This window comes from Periophthalmus magnuspinnatus, chromosome 5 (assembly GCF_009829125.3).
Source record: "Periophthalmus magnuspinnatus isolate fPerMag1 chromosome 5, fPerMag1.2.pri, whole genome shotgun sequence".
In the NCBI taxonomy this organism is placed as follows: Eukaryota; Metazoa; Chordata; class Actinopteri; order Gobiiformes; family Gobiidae; genus Periophthalmus; species Periophthalmus magnuspinnatus.
The window spans coordinates 6162211-6178444 of record NC_047130.1 but is presented as its reverse complement, the minus strand read 5'-3'; the positions used below and the strand labels follow the sequence as shown (position 1 = coordinate 6178444).

At 37.5% G+C, this 16234-nt stretch overlaps 3 protein-coding genes across 4 annotated transcripts in view; 1 reads left to right on the top strand and 2 right to left on the bottom strand.

The window, feature by feature from the left end:
* tfap2c (transcription factor AP-2 gamma (activating enhancer binding protein 2 gamma)) overlaps nucleotides 1-16234 on the bottom strand; it is a 62579-nt gene that overhangs the window by 18470 nt on the left and 27875 nt on the right. The gene's annotated exons all lie outside the window — the stretch shown is intronic.
* rtf2 (replication termination factor 2) lies at nucleotides 153-11410 on the bottom strand. Its single transcript, XM_033967004.2, has 9 exons — nucleotides 11273-11410; nucleotides 10461-10555; nucleotides 10244-10337; nucleotides 9572-9711; nucleotides 9406-9484; nucleotides 2698-2808; nucleotides 2169-2223; nucleotides 2015-2080; nucleotides 153-1699 (listed from the first exon to the last, which is right to left on the bottom strand). Exons 1-9 carry the CDS (start codon nucleotides 11339-11341, stop codon nucleotides 1518-1520), a joined length of 891 nt encoding a protein of 296 aa, XP_033822895.1. The 5' UTR covers nucleotides 11342-11410; the 3' UTR covers nucleotides 153-1517.
* gcnt7 (glucosaminyl (N-acetyl) transferase family member 7) lies at nucleotides 4978-8411 on the top strand. Of its 2 annotated transcripts, XM_055221729.1 has the most exons (5): nucleotides 4978-5175; nucleotides 5612-5866; nucleotides 6242-6977; nucleotides 7723-7818; nucleotides 8182-8411. In XM_055221729.1, the coding sequence occupies exons 2-5, from the start codon at nucleotides 5666-5668 to the stop codon at nucleotides 8409-8411; spliced, it is 1263 nt and encodes a 420-aa protein (XP_055077704.1). In that variant the 5' UTR covers nucleotides 4978-5175; nucleotides 5612-5665. The 2 variants fall into 2 exon arrangements, with proteins under 2 accessions (XP_055077704.1, XP_033822893.1); XM_033967002.2 differs by lacking the exon at nucleotides 4978-5175 and having other exon boundaries at nucleotides 5585-5866.

The following is a 16234-nucleotide window of genomic DNA, read 5'->3' as shown; positions in this document are numbered from 1 at the left end:
ATAAAGATTCAATAAAATAAAAGTAAACAGTAAATAAGAAATGAGGAACAATCTTGGTCGTGTTGAGAGTGCCCTTTGACCAGTCACCACTTTTGGATCTTTTTGACTCTTACTATATTATCTGTATTTTATACATATACTGCAAACTCAATCAAGTATTTGATATTTTATTAAAAAATGCACCAAAGGACAATTCAGGGAACAAACATGTTTTTATAGTATGTGGATTAAAAAAAAATCCCCTCCCCCAAAACAGTTTTAAAAATTAAATGCAGTTTTAGTGCTGCAAATAGTAACAACAATGTTTAGAGAAGATAAAGTAAAAGAGCTAAATATAATTCCTTACTAATCAATATAGCCACTGTAAATTATTCCATCAAATAAATACCCAAGTATTTTCGTGTCAGATTCCCATTTTAACTTCTTCCACTAGGAGTCAGCATTGTATTGAGTGATGTACGACACAGAGCATTGCCTTAACTTAGAATCGACTCCCAATGAATACAAACTCAAAGGACACATATACACAGGGGAGGTATTAGGTTTCAAAACAAAAACTGTGAAGAGTCAGGGGATCTATTAGGAAACATGTTTATGATGCGAGCATAAAGCTAAGAGCAAATTGAAGCATTTGAACAGAGTACAGGCGCACAAGTCAGACATTATATCTACTATTACATCTTATTTTGTGCCATCAGCCAATATCTGTTTAACATTTGAGGTTTTTATAAACAGTGACAACAGGAAATATTTGTTTCTTTACATTTCTTTTAAAAGATGTTTTTGTTTTGTGTTTTTTTTCTTTCCTTATCACTGCAGTGAGTTTATTGACGTGCATGTCCTAAGAAAAATCCAGCTGGTACCAAAAACCCTCCTCAGTGCAGACGGCACAAGGAAAGAAGAAACACAATTCTTCGAGGAATTCCCAAAATTTTACTGAGCTAGCTAAATTTTAAAAGGTGGTAGTGATCGCAAAAATCAAAACTGGCTTGACCATCCTTGACAAGTATGCGCCTGCCATTATTTTTTAAATATATAAAAAAACTTGAGTGTGTGCTCCCTCCAGAAGCCACTGCAACTTCAAGTACTACATGACACGATTACAAACATTTGACTGCAGGGGTGGAGTCTGAAGTGTGGATCCCCGTTAGACCAATCACACTGTTCTTACACCCCCAGACCCCGCCTCTCCACCCCCCCACTCTTTTCTTTAATCCTCCAGGTATTGCCCAAGTTAGCAACAAAAATGTGGCTGTGGAAGTTTTGGTGTTTAGTCCAATTTTAAGAAGGGAAACTTGGAATGAGTTGGGAATGAGTTAAAAAGGTGGAATTGGAGTTACATTTTCTACTAAAATTTTAAAAATGGTTGTCAATGGAGTTTATTTGTAATTTGTCAAAGCAACTTATTGTTCAGCATGTTCCTAGGACAGAGTGGAGACAATTCAACTACTATGTCTCTAATATTCTGAAACACTGTATCAATGCAAAACCATACAGCACATTTTTGACTGACAGTATTAAAAGTGATAAGGGGTATGTGTGACCCAGTTGGACATTTGGTCTTTGGTGCGCTTGGCTGAGCTGTGGCTGGTGAAGATGGATTTGAAGGCCTCAGATTTGTCCTGCATTTTTTGGATGGAACGTTTGGAAGCTCCACTGCTGCTACTGCTGCTTTTGGAAGAGCTTGGACCAGCCACATCTTCAGGGGAGCAGAAGAAAATAACCATAATTAAATAATAATAGTAAATGCTGTTTTTGTGGTTGATGATACTGGCATATGAAAGTTACTAGAAAATTTAGTGTTTTATAATAGCAGCAGCATGTGCATTTTCCACAGTAATGTAAAGTATTTGGAAATTTGTTTACAAGACACACAACTATAGTGAGGCCACTACTGTGCTTTCACTCATGTCTAGTCTCAGTGAGGTCACGGTGAGGTTAAGGTGAGGTCAACATAAACTGGTATGGTCTAGTAGTATGGTCCGATCACAACTTTTTGCAAGATTCAAATTACCTGGATCATTGCTTGCACCATTTCCATTCTCAAGAGAACTTTCCGCTTTTGTTGAGCTTGTTTCATCTACAAGTACAAATTTATATGAATCTGTGTCCTACTCTTTATTACCAAGAAAAGGAAGTATGTAAAATACAGCCACACAATCACAAACCTTTGGATTCTGGTGGTGCTGACACAGTTTCAGCTGCTTTGCTCTTTTTAGATTTCTGAGAACAAAAGACACATTAAAAGACACATCATAGAAAGAACACAACAATGATTATCAATGTCTACTTCGGAAATTTGGAAATTATTCTGTAAAAAGTGTACCCATTTTTCCCCAGGTATTTGAGCATTTGTCTCGCTCCAGTACAGATATATTGTATAAGCAGCTCTTCAGGGCAAAATGTCTGCTGCGTGTGCGTGTTGTCTGCATACAATTATTGTCTAATAATCAGGAAGTGCTAGTTGTTGTTGTAATTAAAAGTGACAGCAGTGACCTTCTGACCACCTAATATTCTAGTTACAACAACTGAACTGTAAACTACTGTAAATGCATTTTTGTTGTTTAGTTTGTAGATTAAAACTAAAGGCTGAATTGGATGGCACCTGGCATAAAGATAAATGCCAACGTAAGAGTGTAAATCAATGCGTTTTAGAGGTTTGCTGCTTTTCAGTTGTGCTTCTAAAATGTATCTTACTTTAGTTTTAGCTTTGGCTCTCTTTTCTTCCATCTTCTCTCTCAGCTTGTCCACCTCCTCCTTTGTGCCATTGAGGACCACAACATCGTCAGTTTTAAATGGGTCCCCGCACTGGAACAAAACAAGTAAAAGTACATATGGTTAAGCCTGTCACCATAACACATTTTGAAGTGCTATATTTTGCAGAGGCAATATTGTCACTGATACGGTAACTTCAAAGCAGGTTTATTATCAGGATACCATATAAAAATGTGTGCACCCATAAGTGAGTACATTTACTTTTTCTTATCTCTATTGAGTATATTGTAAAGACAGCACTAAAAATCTGACCGCTGCACCCTGTCTACATCCACCTATTTAATATTTTATCAATCACAAACCCAGAAGAAAAAGCTGAACGAAGAGTGTTTGCGCACCACTCATGCCATCGATAAAAAGCCGTTCTAAAGCTGTGCATATCCCCAAATATTAATGAATTAAATGGTTTTGTTTCCATTTGTTTTTTTTGTTTTAGTTTTATCATCCTACTAATGCTCCAAGTACTGCCAGTAAATGCAAGTAAATAATGTGAGTAATGACATCATTATAATAAAAGACTCACTGTGGGTTTTAAACATGAAAATGTGAAGAGCTGGTGAATGGACGCATCTGTACTTTGACTTGTAAAGCATGGTTTTGTTTGTACTGCATATGGAAATATTTGGAAATGTTCTTTGCATTTTGTTCATCGTCATTTCCATAAGCACATAAAATATAATTATTTAAGTCTTTCAATTCCAATAAGTAAAATAAAGTTATATAGCGGTACAGTCATCACAGTAAAATAATGACCAGGATCAATTTGACTGTGACTGAGACAGAAATACAGCACAATTAACATACAAAGAACTTAAAACTTTAAAAATGCTTCTCATTTGTTGAACTATAGAACAATGCAGTTAGAAGTTACTGATAATTATTTGTCTAATGATTGATCTAAAGGCCCATATAAAACAAGGAAAAGGAACTACTCTCTAAAGTCCAAACACCAACAGCAGTTCACCAGGCTTGTAAAAAGTAAAACCACCTCAAGTGCAAATGAAGTAGCGTGTGGGAAGTCTGTTGTTTCAGTCTGTGTGGTCATGTGCTCATGTCCAAAACAACAGGGAGCACCACAGACGGTCACTGCTGGCCAATTACAGCAAACGACCTGGGATGCTAGCAAACTGTGCACCAGCTACGGCCCCCACGTAGATATGTGCCAGATTCAGTGGGGTAAGTTTTATTATATTAATCCACAGATATATACACATACTATGAGGAGGAAGTGAACAGAGGTGGTAAAAAGAAATATTAACAAAACGATGATTAGCATTAGCACATGAGACTAGTTGTCAGGTGGCTTTTTATTTGATAAGCTGCATATGATGTATTGATAAAATATTTTGGTCTGTCTCAGCTGCTATAATAACTACTGTAACATAGGATTTGACTAAACTTAGCATGTATTTATTATTAAGTAATACTAGCTCATTAACAGTATTTCAATTAACAAGTAGTACCTGACACTTGTATGTTGTAAACGTTACCTACCCATGGATATTATATATTTTTTCAATTGTAATTTGGAGTGAAAAATGAGTCTTTAGTTTTGTAATGGCAAAATGAAGTATGGTTTGCAGAATGAAAGTAAAACATTTGTGGTTAATTAAAATGGTGTGTCCTGTAATATTTATATGTATTTAAAAGTGCACTGTAACTTTTCTGGTGGAGGGTTCGTCATCTGCTTGTCTCAGTGTTTTGGTTATTGCTTTGCAGGTAATGTTCCATAGTATGACATTAAACTTACTCATCTCTAAACTCATCTCTCCACTGCCAGTATATCAGTGGCAGTGGCAGACCCCCCACTAGAAAAGCTACGCAATGCACTTTCAAATATTAATGTATGCGTTAAAATATTATGATAAATACTAAATTAACCCTGATATGTAATGTATCATTGTAAAATAAGGTTAATATTGTTTTCAAAAGATTTCTATAAGCATAAAGTAACTGAAATAAAGAGTGAGAGCTGATGAAAATTAGCAGATAGATAATGCTATGGAGAAGAGGGGGAGTGGAAAGCAAAACCTTGGGGGGAAATCATTAGTGGTTAGTGTAGTGTGGTGTGGTGCAGGTGTGTGCTGGTAACCAAGAGCAGGCAGCCACCTCTCCTGGGGTAGGTGGGAGTGACTAAATCTCAGTCAATACACTCCGAAAAGCAGATAGACCTTTCCTAATCACCAAATGCAAAATCCAGCATGTGCACTGTAACCTCGGTGCTGCCATGTCTCAGCACAAACAACCGTGATGCTCCCCCGGTAACCAAATGAAGAGTCTAGTTGGTATTTCCATTGTTTTGTCGGGGGCTGATGACACAAGTGGAAACTGCTAATGTGAGGATTCACTGGTTATCTCCATCGCAAAGATACAGCACTGAACTGGGATTTAAGCTCAAAGGTAAGGTCACATTCAAATTTAATTTGATTTTCAAAGCCTACCGCAGAATCGATCAGTTTGTCTCTCATTAGTGTCACAAACAGTACTACTAAAATTTGACATGCACATTATTATATTTCTATTGTAAAATATTTAGTAGTATGTTTTAGTGTAACTCAAAATATGGCACAGGTACAGTGACAATAAATGCAGGCCTTTAGTTGTTTAATAAGTTATTTTTTCCACATACAAATCAATTAGTACTTTTCTCTATAAAAAAGTTGTTTGTGTGAACTCCTTAAAATCCTTTTATATTACTTCATGCCTCACTGTAAGGGTTCAAGCCATGAACCAGTTTATATTAAAAAGGGGCTAAATTTAATATGCTAAACTCAGACCTAAAAACTGACTTAGTTGATTAACGCTAACCCACATTTTCAACCTAATTTATTTTCAGGACCACTCCACAGGAGTTTTGTCAGTGCTGGTGCAGAGGTAAAGACAGGCAATTATGTGCCATCTGGAGCCTACTAAACGCATCTTTGTGGTCTGCCTGGGAATAAGTATTATGGTGTGTTCACTTATTTATCTGAGTGTTGATGTGCCAACCGAGCCTAAGTCCAGAGAGGAGTGCAGACCCTTTGCTCCTCAGTGTAAGCCCTTTCTGGTCGGCTACAACAGCGGGCTGAGATGGCGCCGACAGAACTGCCAGGTAAGGAAAGGAAAATCAATCTTCTTTAGGAAAATATTCTGATATACATTATTTATATGGACATTGTTTTCTTCTTATGACAAAAACGGCTGTCTTATACTCTCATGAGCTAAAGAGTTATATTATAGTATATTACAGTATATTTGCCAGACAGCCTCTACAGACTTTTACAACACAGTAATTTACAATGTAGTTATAGTCTGCAATTATATCCTGTTTCCTTGATTTCCAAAGGGCAACGTGAGTTACAGGCGGATTGATCAATTAGCTGACCTGTCAAAGGTTGTTTCACAAAATGAAAAGTGCTACCCAGCCGTGGAAAAAAAGAAACCATCCAATTTGGCTAATAAAGACATGCTTTTTCCCCTTTTCCAGGTGGAGCACTACATCACAAACAACAGTCTGGACTGCTCCAAACTCATTATGGGCTTCAACTTTATCACTGCCCCCCTAAGTAAAGAGGAGAAGGACTACCCTTTAGCATTCATTCTGACCATCCACAAAGAACTGGAGGTCTTTATACGATTGTTAAGGGCTATATACATGCCCCAAAATGTCTACTGCATTCATGTGGATGCCAAAGCCCCTCTGGAATACAAAGTTTCCGTTCAAAAACTGGCAAGCTGCTTTGACAACGTCTTTGTGGCCGGCCGAAGCGAGACTGTTACCTATGCTGGCTACTCCCGTCTGCAGGCCGACTTGAATTGCATGGGCGAGCTGGTACAATCCAAAATCCGTTGGAGGAAAGTATTGAATCTTTGCGGGCAAGATTTCCCCATCATGAGCAATCTGGAGCTGGTGCGCTACATGCAAAGCGAAGAATGGAAAGATAAAAACATGACTCCAGGGGTCAAGCAACCGCCAAAGTTTAGTTCTCGAACTAGGATGCAGCACATAGAAATGGTGGATAACTCTGTGAGGAGGTCTGGGAGAACAAAGGACCCCCCACCACGTAGAATGCAGGTGTACTTCGGGACAGCCTATTATGCACTCACAAGGGAATTTGTGAAGTTTGTTCTGACAAGTCAAGTGGCTCAGGAACTGCTGATGTGGTCCAGAGATACTTACAGTCCGGACGAGCACTTCTGGGTAACACTCAACCATATCAAAGGTGAAATCAATAGTTTAATGTGAGATTGTTAGGACATAGATACAGAATAGCTCACTCAATACTTATAGGAAAAGATGAATGACATGACTGTGCGAATTAAATGATATGGTTGTGTGGGCTGGTATTTATCACATTGTAGGGACCAAAATCTACACATTCAATTCATGGGAACCTCCTTAATGGGACAAAAATCAGGTCCCCAGAACATAAATTATATATTATAAAATCAACATTTAACGTTAAGATATGGATTAAAATAGGTTAAGGTTAGGCAAGTACCGGTAGTAGGTAAGGTCAGCACCATGTTACACAAGTACTAACTATGGTTAAGGTTAGGCTCAATCACCAAGAATGAAATGTATGAAAATGTAATATTCCCAAAAAGCATGAAAACCTGACATGCGTGTGTGCAAGTGTGTGTAATGTCACTTTCCAAAATGCATCATTACAATGTTTCATGAAAATTTTCCAACAATACTATTACAACAATATAACTATAATATTTACCAAAGTTGTTCCTATTTTTTAACACTCGAATTGGCTTTAAAATGCATTATTCATTCACTCCAATTGAATCCTTGGTTCACTCAAATTCAAAACATTGGCTGTCATTCTGCAACGTCCAGCACTTTCATGCACTTAAGCAGTAATGCTTGCCAACTGCCTACAGTCGCTCAAATGTGTTATTACAATAGATAAAATGAGGAACTAACATGCTCTTATGTTTTTCCTCTGTGTTTTTCAGAAGCTCCAGGTAGTTACCTGACAGGAGGATGGGGAGGAAGCATTCGTGCCATTAAATGGTCCGATCAAGAGGGAACATCACATGATGGGTGTAAAGGTAAAACTAAAACTTACAAGGAAACAAACTTTTATCGTCACTGACCATTAACTAAATTTTTTATTTGTTGGAGAGGCTTTGTTTTGAAACATAGCCAACAAGTTTACTCCTACATAACCTCTTAATTTTACATTGAACTAGTTAAGAAATAGCCCTGTCGTCTTATTTTATGATGGTACATTTTTGACTATTCACAATTACACTTTTAACTTTAACCAGCTCAACCATGTTTCTCATAATACATTATGTCCAGCATCTTAAAAGGGGAGACCAAATGCATGTTGATCTGCATCATTTTTAACAAAAGTTAAGTGGTTTTCATTTCCACATGTATAGTAAGTCTAATGCCCTTATTGTTTTTAGGACGCTATGTTCGGGACATCTGTGTCTATGGGACTGATGACCTGCCCTGGATTCTAAAGAGCGCTGCCATGTTTGCTAATAAATTTGAGAGTGGCACACACCCTGAGGCGCTGGACTGTCTAGAGCAGTGGCACCGAATCAAAGTCCTCAAGCAGGCAACTGTGCCTATAGATCCAACATGGCTGCTCGCAATACCATACAGCAATAGCACTGACATGCAAAATTACTGATAATCGAGTCATAAAGAATTGCACTTTTAGCTGTGATCAATTAAATGTGTTAAAAATATTAAAGAAAATGCATCTGCACTAAAGCACAGCATTTTTGTTTACAGACTAATTTGTGACAGAATTTTCTCAAATGCTATTTTTATCGGTTGATTTTTATAAAATAAAATACTTTACTTTAGAGGACTCAAGCTTGTTTTATATAATCTTTTTTACAATGTGATGCAGCACACTGGTAATGAATATTTTAGGTATAAGCATGATCTGTGGTTTGTGGTGGTCGGAAAGGGTTTTTTGGGGGGGAATGTACTTAACATTCAATTAAAGCTACATTATGAAAATTTTCAGCCAAAATATACTAAAATAAAGCATGTTTTAGTTTTTTTGTTTTTCATTTCAGTTGCCTTTATTGCACTAAAAAAACATGCAACATGACTCTTACTTGGCCTGGAGGGGGACCTGCCCCTACTTGTTTCCATGGAAATGTTGTTCATTTTACTATAACCTTCTGCAGTATGCCATAAAACGTATCTATCTCTATCTTCAAAATGTGGTTTTAGCTTTCCATTTCCATGGAATCATGCAGATGTGCCACTTCCAGAAAGTTACATACTATACATAGACACATTTTCTATTAAAGCACTGATTATAAAACTAGGATTAAAGTGGGTCATTATTATCTCATTAAAGCAGAACTTTCTCTTGGGAGAAACGATTAAATATTACAGAAATAACAAGAAAATCATAGCTGATAAAGCAAGGCCACATAATCTACACAATACGGATTTAATAAATTGCAACTACAGTTAATCTTAAATAAGTCAAATAAGATATTGCTCAACTTTAAAGCCCACATAGGTGCATTAAATTATTACTACACAATCCTTAAGTCTATGTGCAGTTATTGTTGGTAACCAGATAAATCCTTGCTAAACCTATAATGGTAGAAACTCAAAATCCAAAACTTGAGTGCATTAGAGCAAGAGATCTTGCTCACCTTGTGGCAAATCTCGGTCTTGACTTCTTTAAGAGCACGCTCAGAAAACACACATCCACAAGTCTGTAGGTAGCAGAATCTAAACAATAATTAAAAACAACAAACAGGTTTATATAAAAGAAGTTATGTGTCAAACAGAAGATATTATGTTGGGATATTTTCTTACCTGTGTTTGCCATTCATCTCCAATCCAACCACGGGACAAATGAACATGCCGCAGTGAATGTCCTCATATCGATCTCCTTTGGTGTTTCTCCTCTCGCCCTCCCACTCAGGGTTATCAGTCAGATTCAGCTCTTTAATGTCCTGCACAGGGAAGTGCGACAAGATAAAGTAAAGTAATATCATATTATTCTTATTGTAAAAAACATAGTTAAGTCACAAATTTATAGAATGGTAAAAGACAAGAGTAAATTTCTGGAAATATGGGGGAGAGATATTAGGATAAGTAAATAGTACAATTTAGCTTGCGTTGTAAATGTCACAAGCAAATAATCAGAATATAAACAATAACAATAATGCTCTTATATAGTCGCTTCATAATTTTGTGAATTACTTGTTCAGGTTGATCTTAGGCAAGGCACTCAACCTTTTTCCACTGCTGCCCACTGTGGCACCTGATCCCATCCAAATACTAACCAGACCCAGCTTTGCATAGCTTCTGAAATCTAACGAGATTAGGCTTGGATAAGGAAGTTTGGCTGTATAAAAACATGTATTCCAAAAGTTTTATACTATACCAGTATGCAAATTCAGTACATTCCATCAAGTCCATCAAGACACCGTCTCCCTCTCTGGTGTCACAAAATGCCACTGAAGGACAATAAAAAGCTTTTACCCTTGTGCCTCGGATGTGTGTTACTGCCTCAGAATTCGGTCTCTCTGCAGACTTGTCCAGGAGGTATTCGATGATGGAATCCTTATTGTAAAGCCTGAAACAAGCAACAAGAAGACAACATTCAGACCAGATAAACAGATTAATCATGTCTACAGAAAATATAAGAACTATTATGAAAATGCTAAAATGCTGTTGTACTGGACAGATTATACCTTACCTTCCCAGTTCACAAGCAACAATGGGGCGCTTGAGCTTCTCTTGACTTAGAGCACAGTATTTCCACTTTGCTGCCAATTCTGCATTTTTGTCCACCTGAATGAAACACAATCAACTAAGAATATTAGTCAGTCATAAAAATGCTGAGAGGTGGTGGACAATGTTCTAGGACAAACATACCAGACATAACAGAACCATACATTATTGTGGAAAAGTTACACTAAAATATAGAAAACAGTCTACTAAATGACTAGTAAATGAAAGTGAATTTAAATTGCTGAGTTTTCCCATTAAAACTACCTCCCTTTGTTGCTCACTGTATGATAAGATATAAAAGTGACCACACTGAGCAGGAATGACAGCTACAAGTTTACATATAAATAGTAGTAAATGTCTATTATAGAACAGAAATTGCTTAAGAGGAAATGAATCATAAATCATTTGTGCCATAATAGTCTCATTAGAATCTAAATAAATTATGAAATAGGTAGTTCTACATGACAATAATAAAAGAAAGAAATCTCAGTAACGTTAAAGGTATTTGAGGGCTAAATGAACGATTAGATGAGTATTGCGTGAACTAGCCAACTTTTCTCTATTAGCAATTCGTGAATAAAAAAAAGTGTGACATTATAAACCACACATCATCCAACTTGTTTCTTTAGTTAATTTTAATCTCTTAAAATGAGCTAGAAAGAATCTACTGCGGGATAATATGCGATTAACACTCAGAAGCTAAAGCTAACAGTTAAGCTAGCATGAGTTTATTGACGCCAAAAAACATCAACAATAAACAAACTCGACTTTACAAACCTTCTCTACTTTCTTTGGGCCTTTCACCAACTCGTGTCGTTTAGGGATCGTTCCGCCGTCACATCCCATTTTGAGTTATTTCAGGTTTAACTTCTCAAAAAGCGAGCTACCGCAAACACGAAAGACAGACCGGATGTATCTGAGGTATAAACAAACAACGAGAGCTTCTATCGTTGCAAGGAAGGCCCCGGCACATTTGTACACTGACATCTAGCGGTTAAAATAAAAAGTGTCGCATTCAATAAGTGATTCCCGATTTCTACCGCTGAGGGGTAGCTTTGTATCAAATATAAGTGTAAAGACTTTGCTGAAAAAACTAAAACACAGAAACCAGCAGAATAAGCATAATTTATGACACAATAATGCATAACCATAACAACAACAAATAGTTAATATGCTGCCCCAGTAGCTTAGGTCCATTGGGATTTATTTGATGGGCAGAAATTTCAAGTAACATTTTACAGTTTTAGGCATTTATCCTAATGTTTTTGTTTTTTCTTATTAAATGCTGGATTATACAATTCTTCCTTTATTTTCATAAGCGTATTGTAGGCCTATCATAAGTTTGTGCTGCTATAGAGCAACATAGGGTGCCTCAGTGGACATTTTCAAATTAGGAGCAGTGAAATATCTTGATGAAGATGCACTGGATTTATATAGTGCCATTCAAGACACTCCAAGCATTTTACAGTGCATTATTCCTCACTCCACACTGGGTGGCGGTACATAGCCACAGCTGCCCTGAGACAAACTGATAGAATATAAGCTGTAATAGCGTAAGCTTTTTGTTTTCTAATCATGGGTTTCAACTACCTGCTTATAATATTTTTAGTTCCCAGTTCAAACTATGTATTATTTTGCTGTTAATGGTTCATTGTTAATTGCTATGACTACTACAATGTGCTCAGTTTTCATCCCTCTGAAACCCGTGAATAGGGATTCGTTATGTTAGAGGATTTCTGCAACAAACAGCTTGTCCATACTGTTATTTCTTACCCTCCCTCACGACCCCTCCACTCTTAGAGCCCTGGGGCCACTCTACTGGTTGCAGCGGCAAATGCTATGCCACTACACTCCAGTTAACAGCTCCACACAAATGACTCCACTCCTCACTTTAGCTCTCCCTATTAGACATCTTCTCCATCGCCCATTAAGTCCAGTACTAGTAAGTGACATTAGTCTGGCTTTTAGGCCTGTGTCCAAGTGGTTTAACGATGAAAGTTTCCTTGGAAGATAGTTCGATGAGTGGTAATCAAATCAGTTTCCTGTGCCCTATAGTCTTGTATTAGTTTACTATCGACGGTGGTGCGCTAGAGTGACCATTAGTTTGGGGGGTACCTCAGAGGAGACATCTTTGGCGGCATGACCATGAATGTGTCTGCAACCTAGTAGAAAAGATAAAAAAGATTAATGGAGACATGACAGTAAATACATAACTTAAACCATGATTCATATTGTAAAAAAAAAAATACAAAATAGCAAGAAAAAATAGCAAACAAAACAAACACTAGACCATTTCACCTTCGATTGGTTCTTCCTGTAATTTATAAATCACGTTATGTGTCTTATTGAATTTCCCCCATTCTCACACGCAGCTAAATGTTTAGTATGGATTTTCATTAGAGACAATGGAGTGAGAGCTCTGTTAGCAAACTATCTCTGAAAGTGCAGTGGTCCAGGCAAGGCCTCAGTGCACACTTACACCTGAGAGGAGCACAATGCACATCAGACAATAGACAATAAACAGGCAGTAGTTGTGAGGTGTTCTGGTCTTAGACGAACCTGTGTGTTCAGGCACATGAAGGACAGATGCAAGTCAACATTTATAGTGCTACAGACTACTTGCCATTTTAGTGGAAAATGCCATGCATCCATTTTCTTCCACTTATCCAGGGCTGGGTCAGGGGGGCAGAAGTCTAAGCAGGGACTCCCAGACTTCCCTCACCCCAGACACGTCCTCCAACTCCTCCGGTGGGACCCCGAAGTGCTGCTGAGAGACATAGGAAAATATTAAAGTTTTTTTTTTAAACAATACATTGGTTACATTTTTTCTCATTCTTTCACTTGATAAAATACATTAATTAATTGCAATATATAATCTTACAGGTGCTTTATGTAACTTTTTAGGTGGTGGTTCCCGTCATCTGCTTGTATACGTGGCTAGGTGTGCCTATGTATGGAATTTATTAAACTTATTGATAGGCCAGTCACAATAGCTAATTCTGAAGCACGATATATAGCTAAAGAGATATACTGCGATAAACACAATAACAATAATGCAAGATAATCCCGGTAAAACATTTTTAATAGGCAATATCATTAAAAGGCATGAGCTGCAACATATAATGTACAATTGCTGATCAATAATTAGCCATCAAAGTCACTTATTCAACCTTTTACGGCTCAAATGTTATTTTTATGTTATTTTTATTTTATTTTTGGTGGCATATTGTATATATTGTATTGAAACAAACCATAGATTATCATGTCAATAATCCCATGTTACAAATAGTTCAGACAGAATAATTTCTTATTTAGAAATTCACTTTTTCCAATCTCCACTAGATTCCATCACTTTCTCTCTCTTTCTAACTGACCTCTGCTTTACTTTCCTATCTCACCGGCCCTATATTCTGTCTCCACAACTGACCCAGCAAAACCTCCAAACCACCGGCGCAACGTCCAATCTCTTGTTTATACTTCCATGATGAGTCCAACCTGGCCAATCAGACTCCCTCAGAGCGCCCTTGAACTGAAACCGTAACCGTCTTAGCCATCGCAGTCATCCGGGGAACACCACCGCGCCATTAATTGCACATACCAGCGTGAGTCCAGCACCGAGTCCAATGCATTTAGCGTTTCTAATTGGGAAGGGATTGCTATGTTTACATTGGCACTGGTTGATAGACTAGGAACCTTTAGCCCCACAGCGAGCCGAGCTAAGACCCAAAGAGGCCGAAATTGTTCAGTACTCGGCTGTAAAGAAATTATGGGATATTTGCATGAATGTGAGTGCAAAGTAAAGTGGTGAAAAGGTTCATTGATTTTTGATAGAAAGTGTCAAGCGCTCACTGGCTTTGGTTATGGGAGATATCAAGGAGTGTGCTGAAGAATGAAAAACGTAGTGAAGATAGTTTACCATGGAAGCGTCAGGCAAGTTACAGGTCAGATCTGTGGAAAGGCAGTCTCACACACAGAAAGAATGCGTGTTTTTGAAGGTATTTTGAGTAGAAACACAAATAAATATCTAAGTTTCTATTCTAGCCAAAGCAGAAACATCTCCATGGCAAACAGGTGACATGTTTTTACACAGTTAATGTATGCTGATTCATATCTTGCAAGGAAAATGAGACCAATTATTTATTTATTTGTTAATTTACTGTATGTCTTTACAGAATTTTAACACGGGTAAGTCAAAAGCTACAGCATAATACAATTGCATTATGTGATTGCCGCGCACCGTCAGACTTCAGAGCGGTATCACAACACAGTCAGAGTACATGAAACTTTGGGACATCGCATCAGGTTTGTGAAGTCGTAGTGTATTGTTTTATAGCATGGCATGGGTGACGTAGACTTGTAGGCTAAGCTTTGCACAGAATCATAGCACTAACTGTAAGGAGGGTTAGAATAGGGTCTGCGAGGTTACTCAAACATGCATGGGTGACATATAAAACCTCTTAAGGTGTGTTTTTGATGAAGGAATCGCATTATAACATGATAGAAAGCTCTAAAAAGTTGATTATGCTCTTTAATATGCATTAGTTTAGCATTAGATCCTTGCAGGCCTGGAGACTAGCGAAGGTGAGGTGGAGAAAATGGACAAGCTGAAGAGGCTGATGGTTTTGCTGCTAATGGAAAAAATTATGATAGGAGAGAGTCAGCGTGTATTTATAAGAATATAGCTTGGATTGTTAAGATGCAACACAGCAGACGGTGATTGGCTGGTAACAACAGACCGATGACGAGATAGGAAATACATTTGTGGTTGAATTTATGCTATAGCTTCATTACAGCACATTCCCTTCTGTAATTATAAGGTCACTGGAGAAAACTGGAGTACTAAGTTCACTCAAAGTCGGTGTATCAAGTGAGTTCATGGACCTGACTTCTAAAGAGGAACCCAAAACCCTGGAAAAAGCACAGCACTTCCAACACACAGCCTGTATACCGCACACACAAATCGACCACAATTATTCTCCCATTCGCTCCTCTGTTTATGTTGAAACTCACATAGCTAAAATTATGTCAGTAGGAATCATTTTTGCCTTTCTGTTAAGTTAGTGAAGGAACTTTAGCTTAAACTTAAAGGGACCATATTACACTATAATGTTGTTTCCTCATCAAAAAACATGACACAACAACGTTTTGTTTCATTCATACATGTTTAAGACACAAACTCTGCATATTTAAACCTGAGTTCTCAAACAGAAAACACTCCACCTTGTGATGTCATGTGGTAATACAAATGCTCCACTGTGTTTTTAAACTCAAAACACCTTCACTAGAATCATTTGGATGATTTCAGACCTGGAATTGCCAATCTGTACTGAACAAAAGGTAAAAGGTCACTGTAAACTCGAAAACTACTGCTTCATGACATCACAAGGTGGAACAGAGCATTTTGCACTTTGGAGATGTAGACAGACTAATAATTCAGCGTTACTTAAGCATGTGAATGAAGCAAAACCCAACTCCGGATATGTTTTTGAGGAGCTAACAACATTATAACATATCTTACAGCTCATAAGAATACATTTTGCATAATATAGGACCTTTACTTGCACAATTTTTTTCCTGGTGAAAGGTTTCCCAATTGCCTGTCTCCATGGAGATGTTATTCCTCTGGCTAAAATGTCCCACAGTATGTCTTAAAACATATCTCCATGAAGACAAATGTAAAGCTACCAGGAAAAAATAACCAACCATCCTGTGGAACATTCAGACAAAGTAGTAGCATCT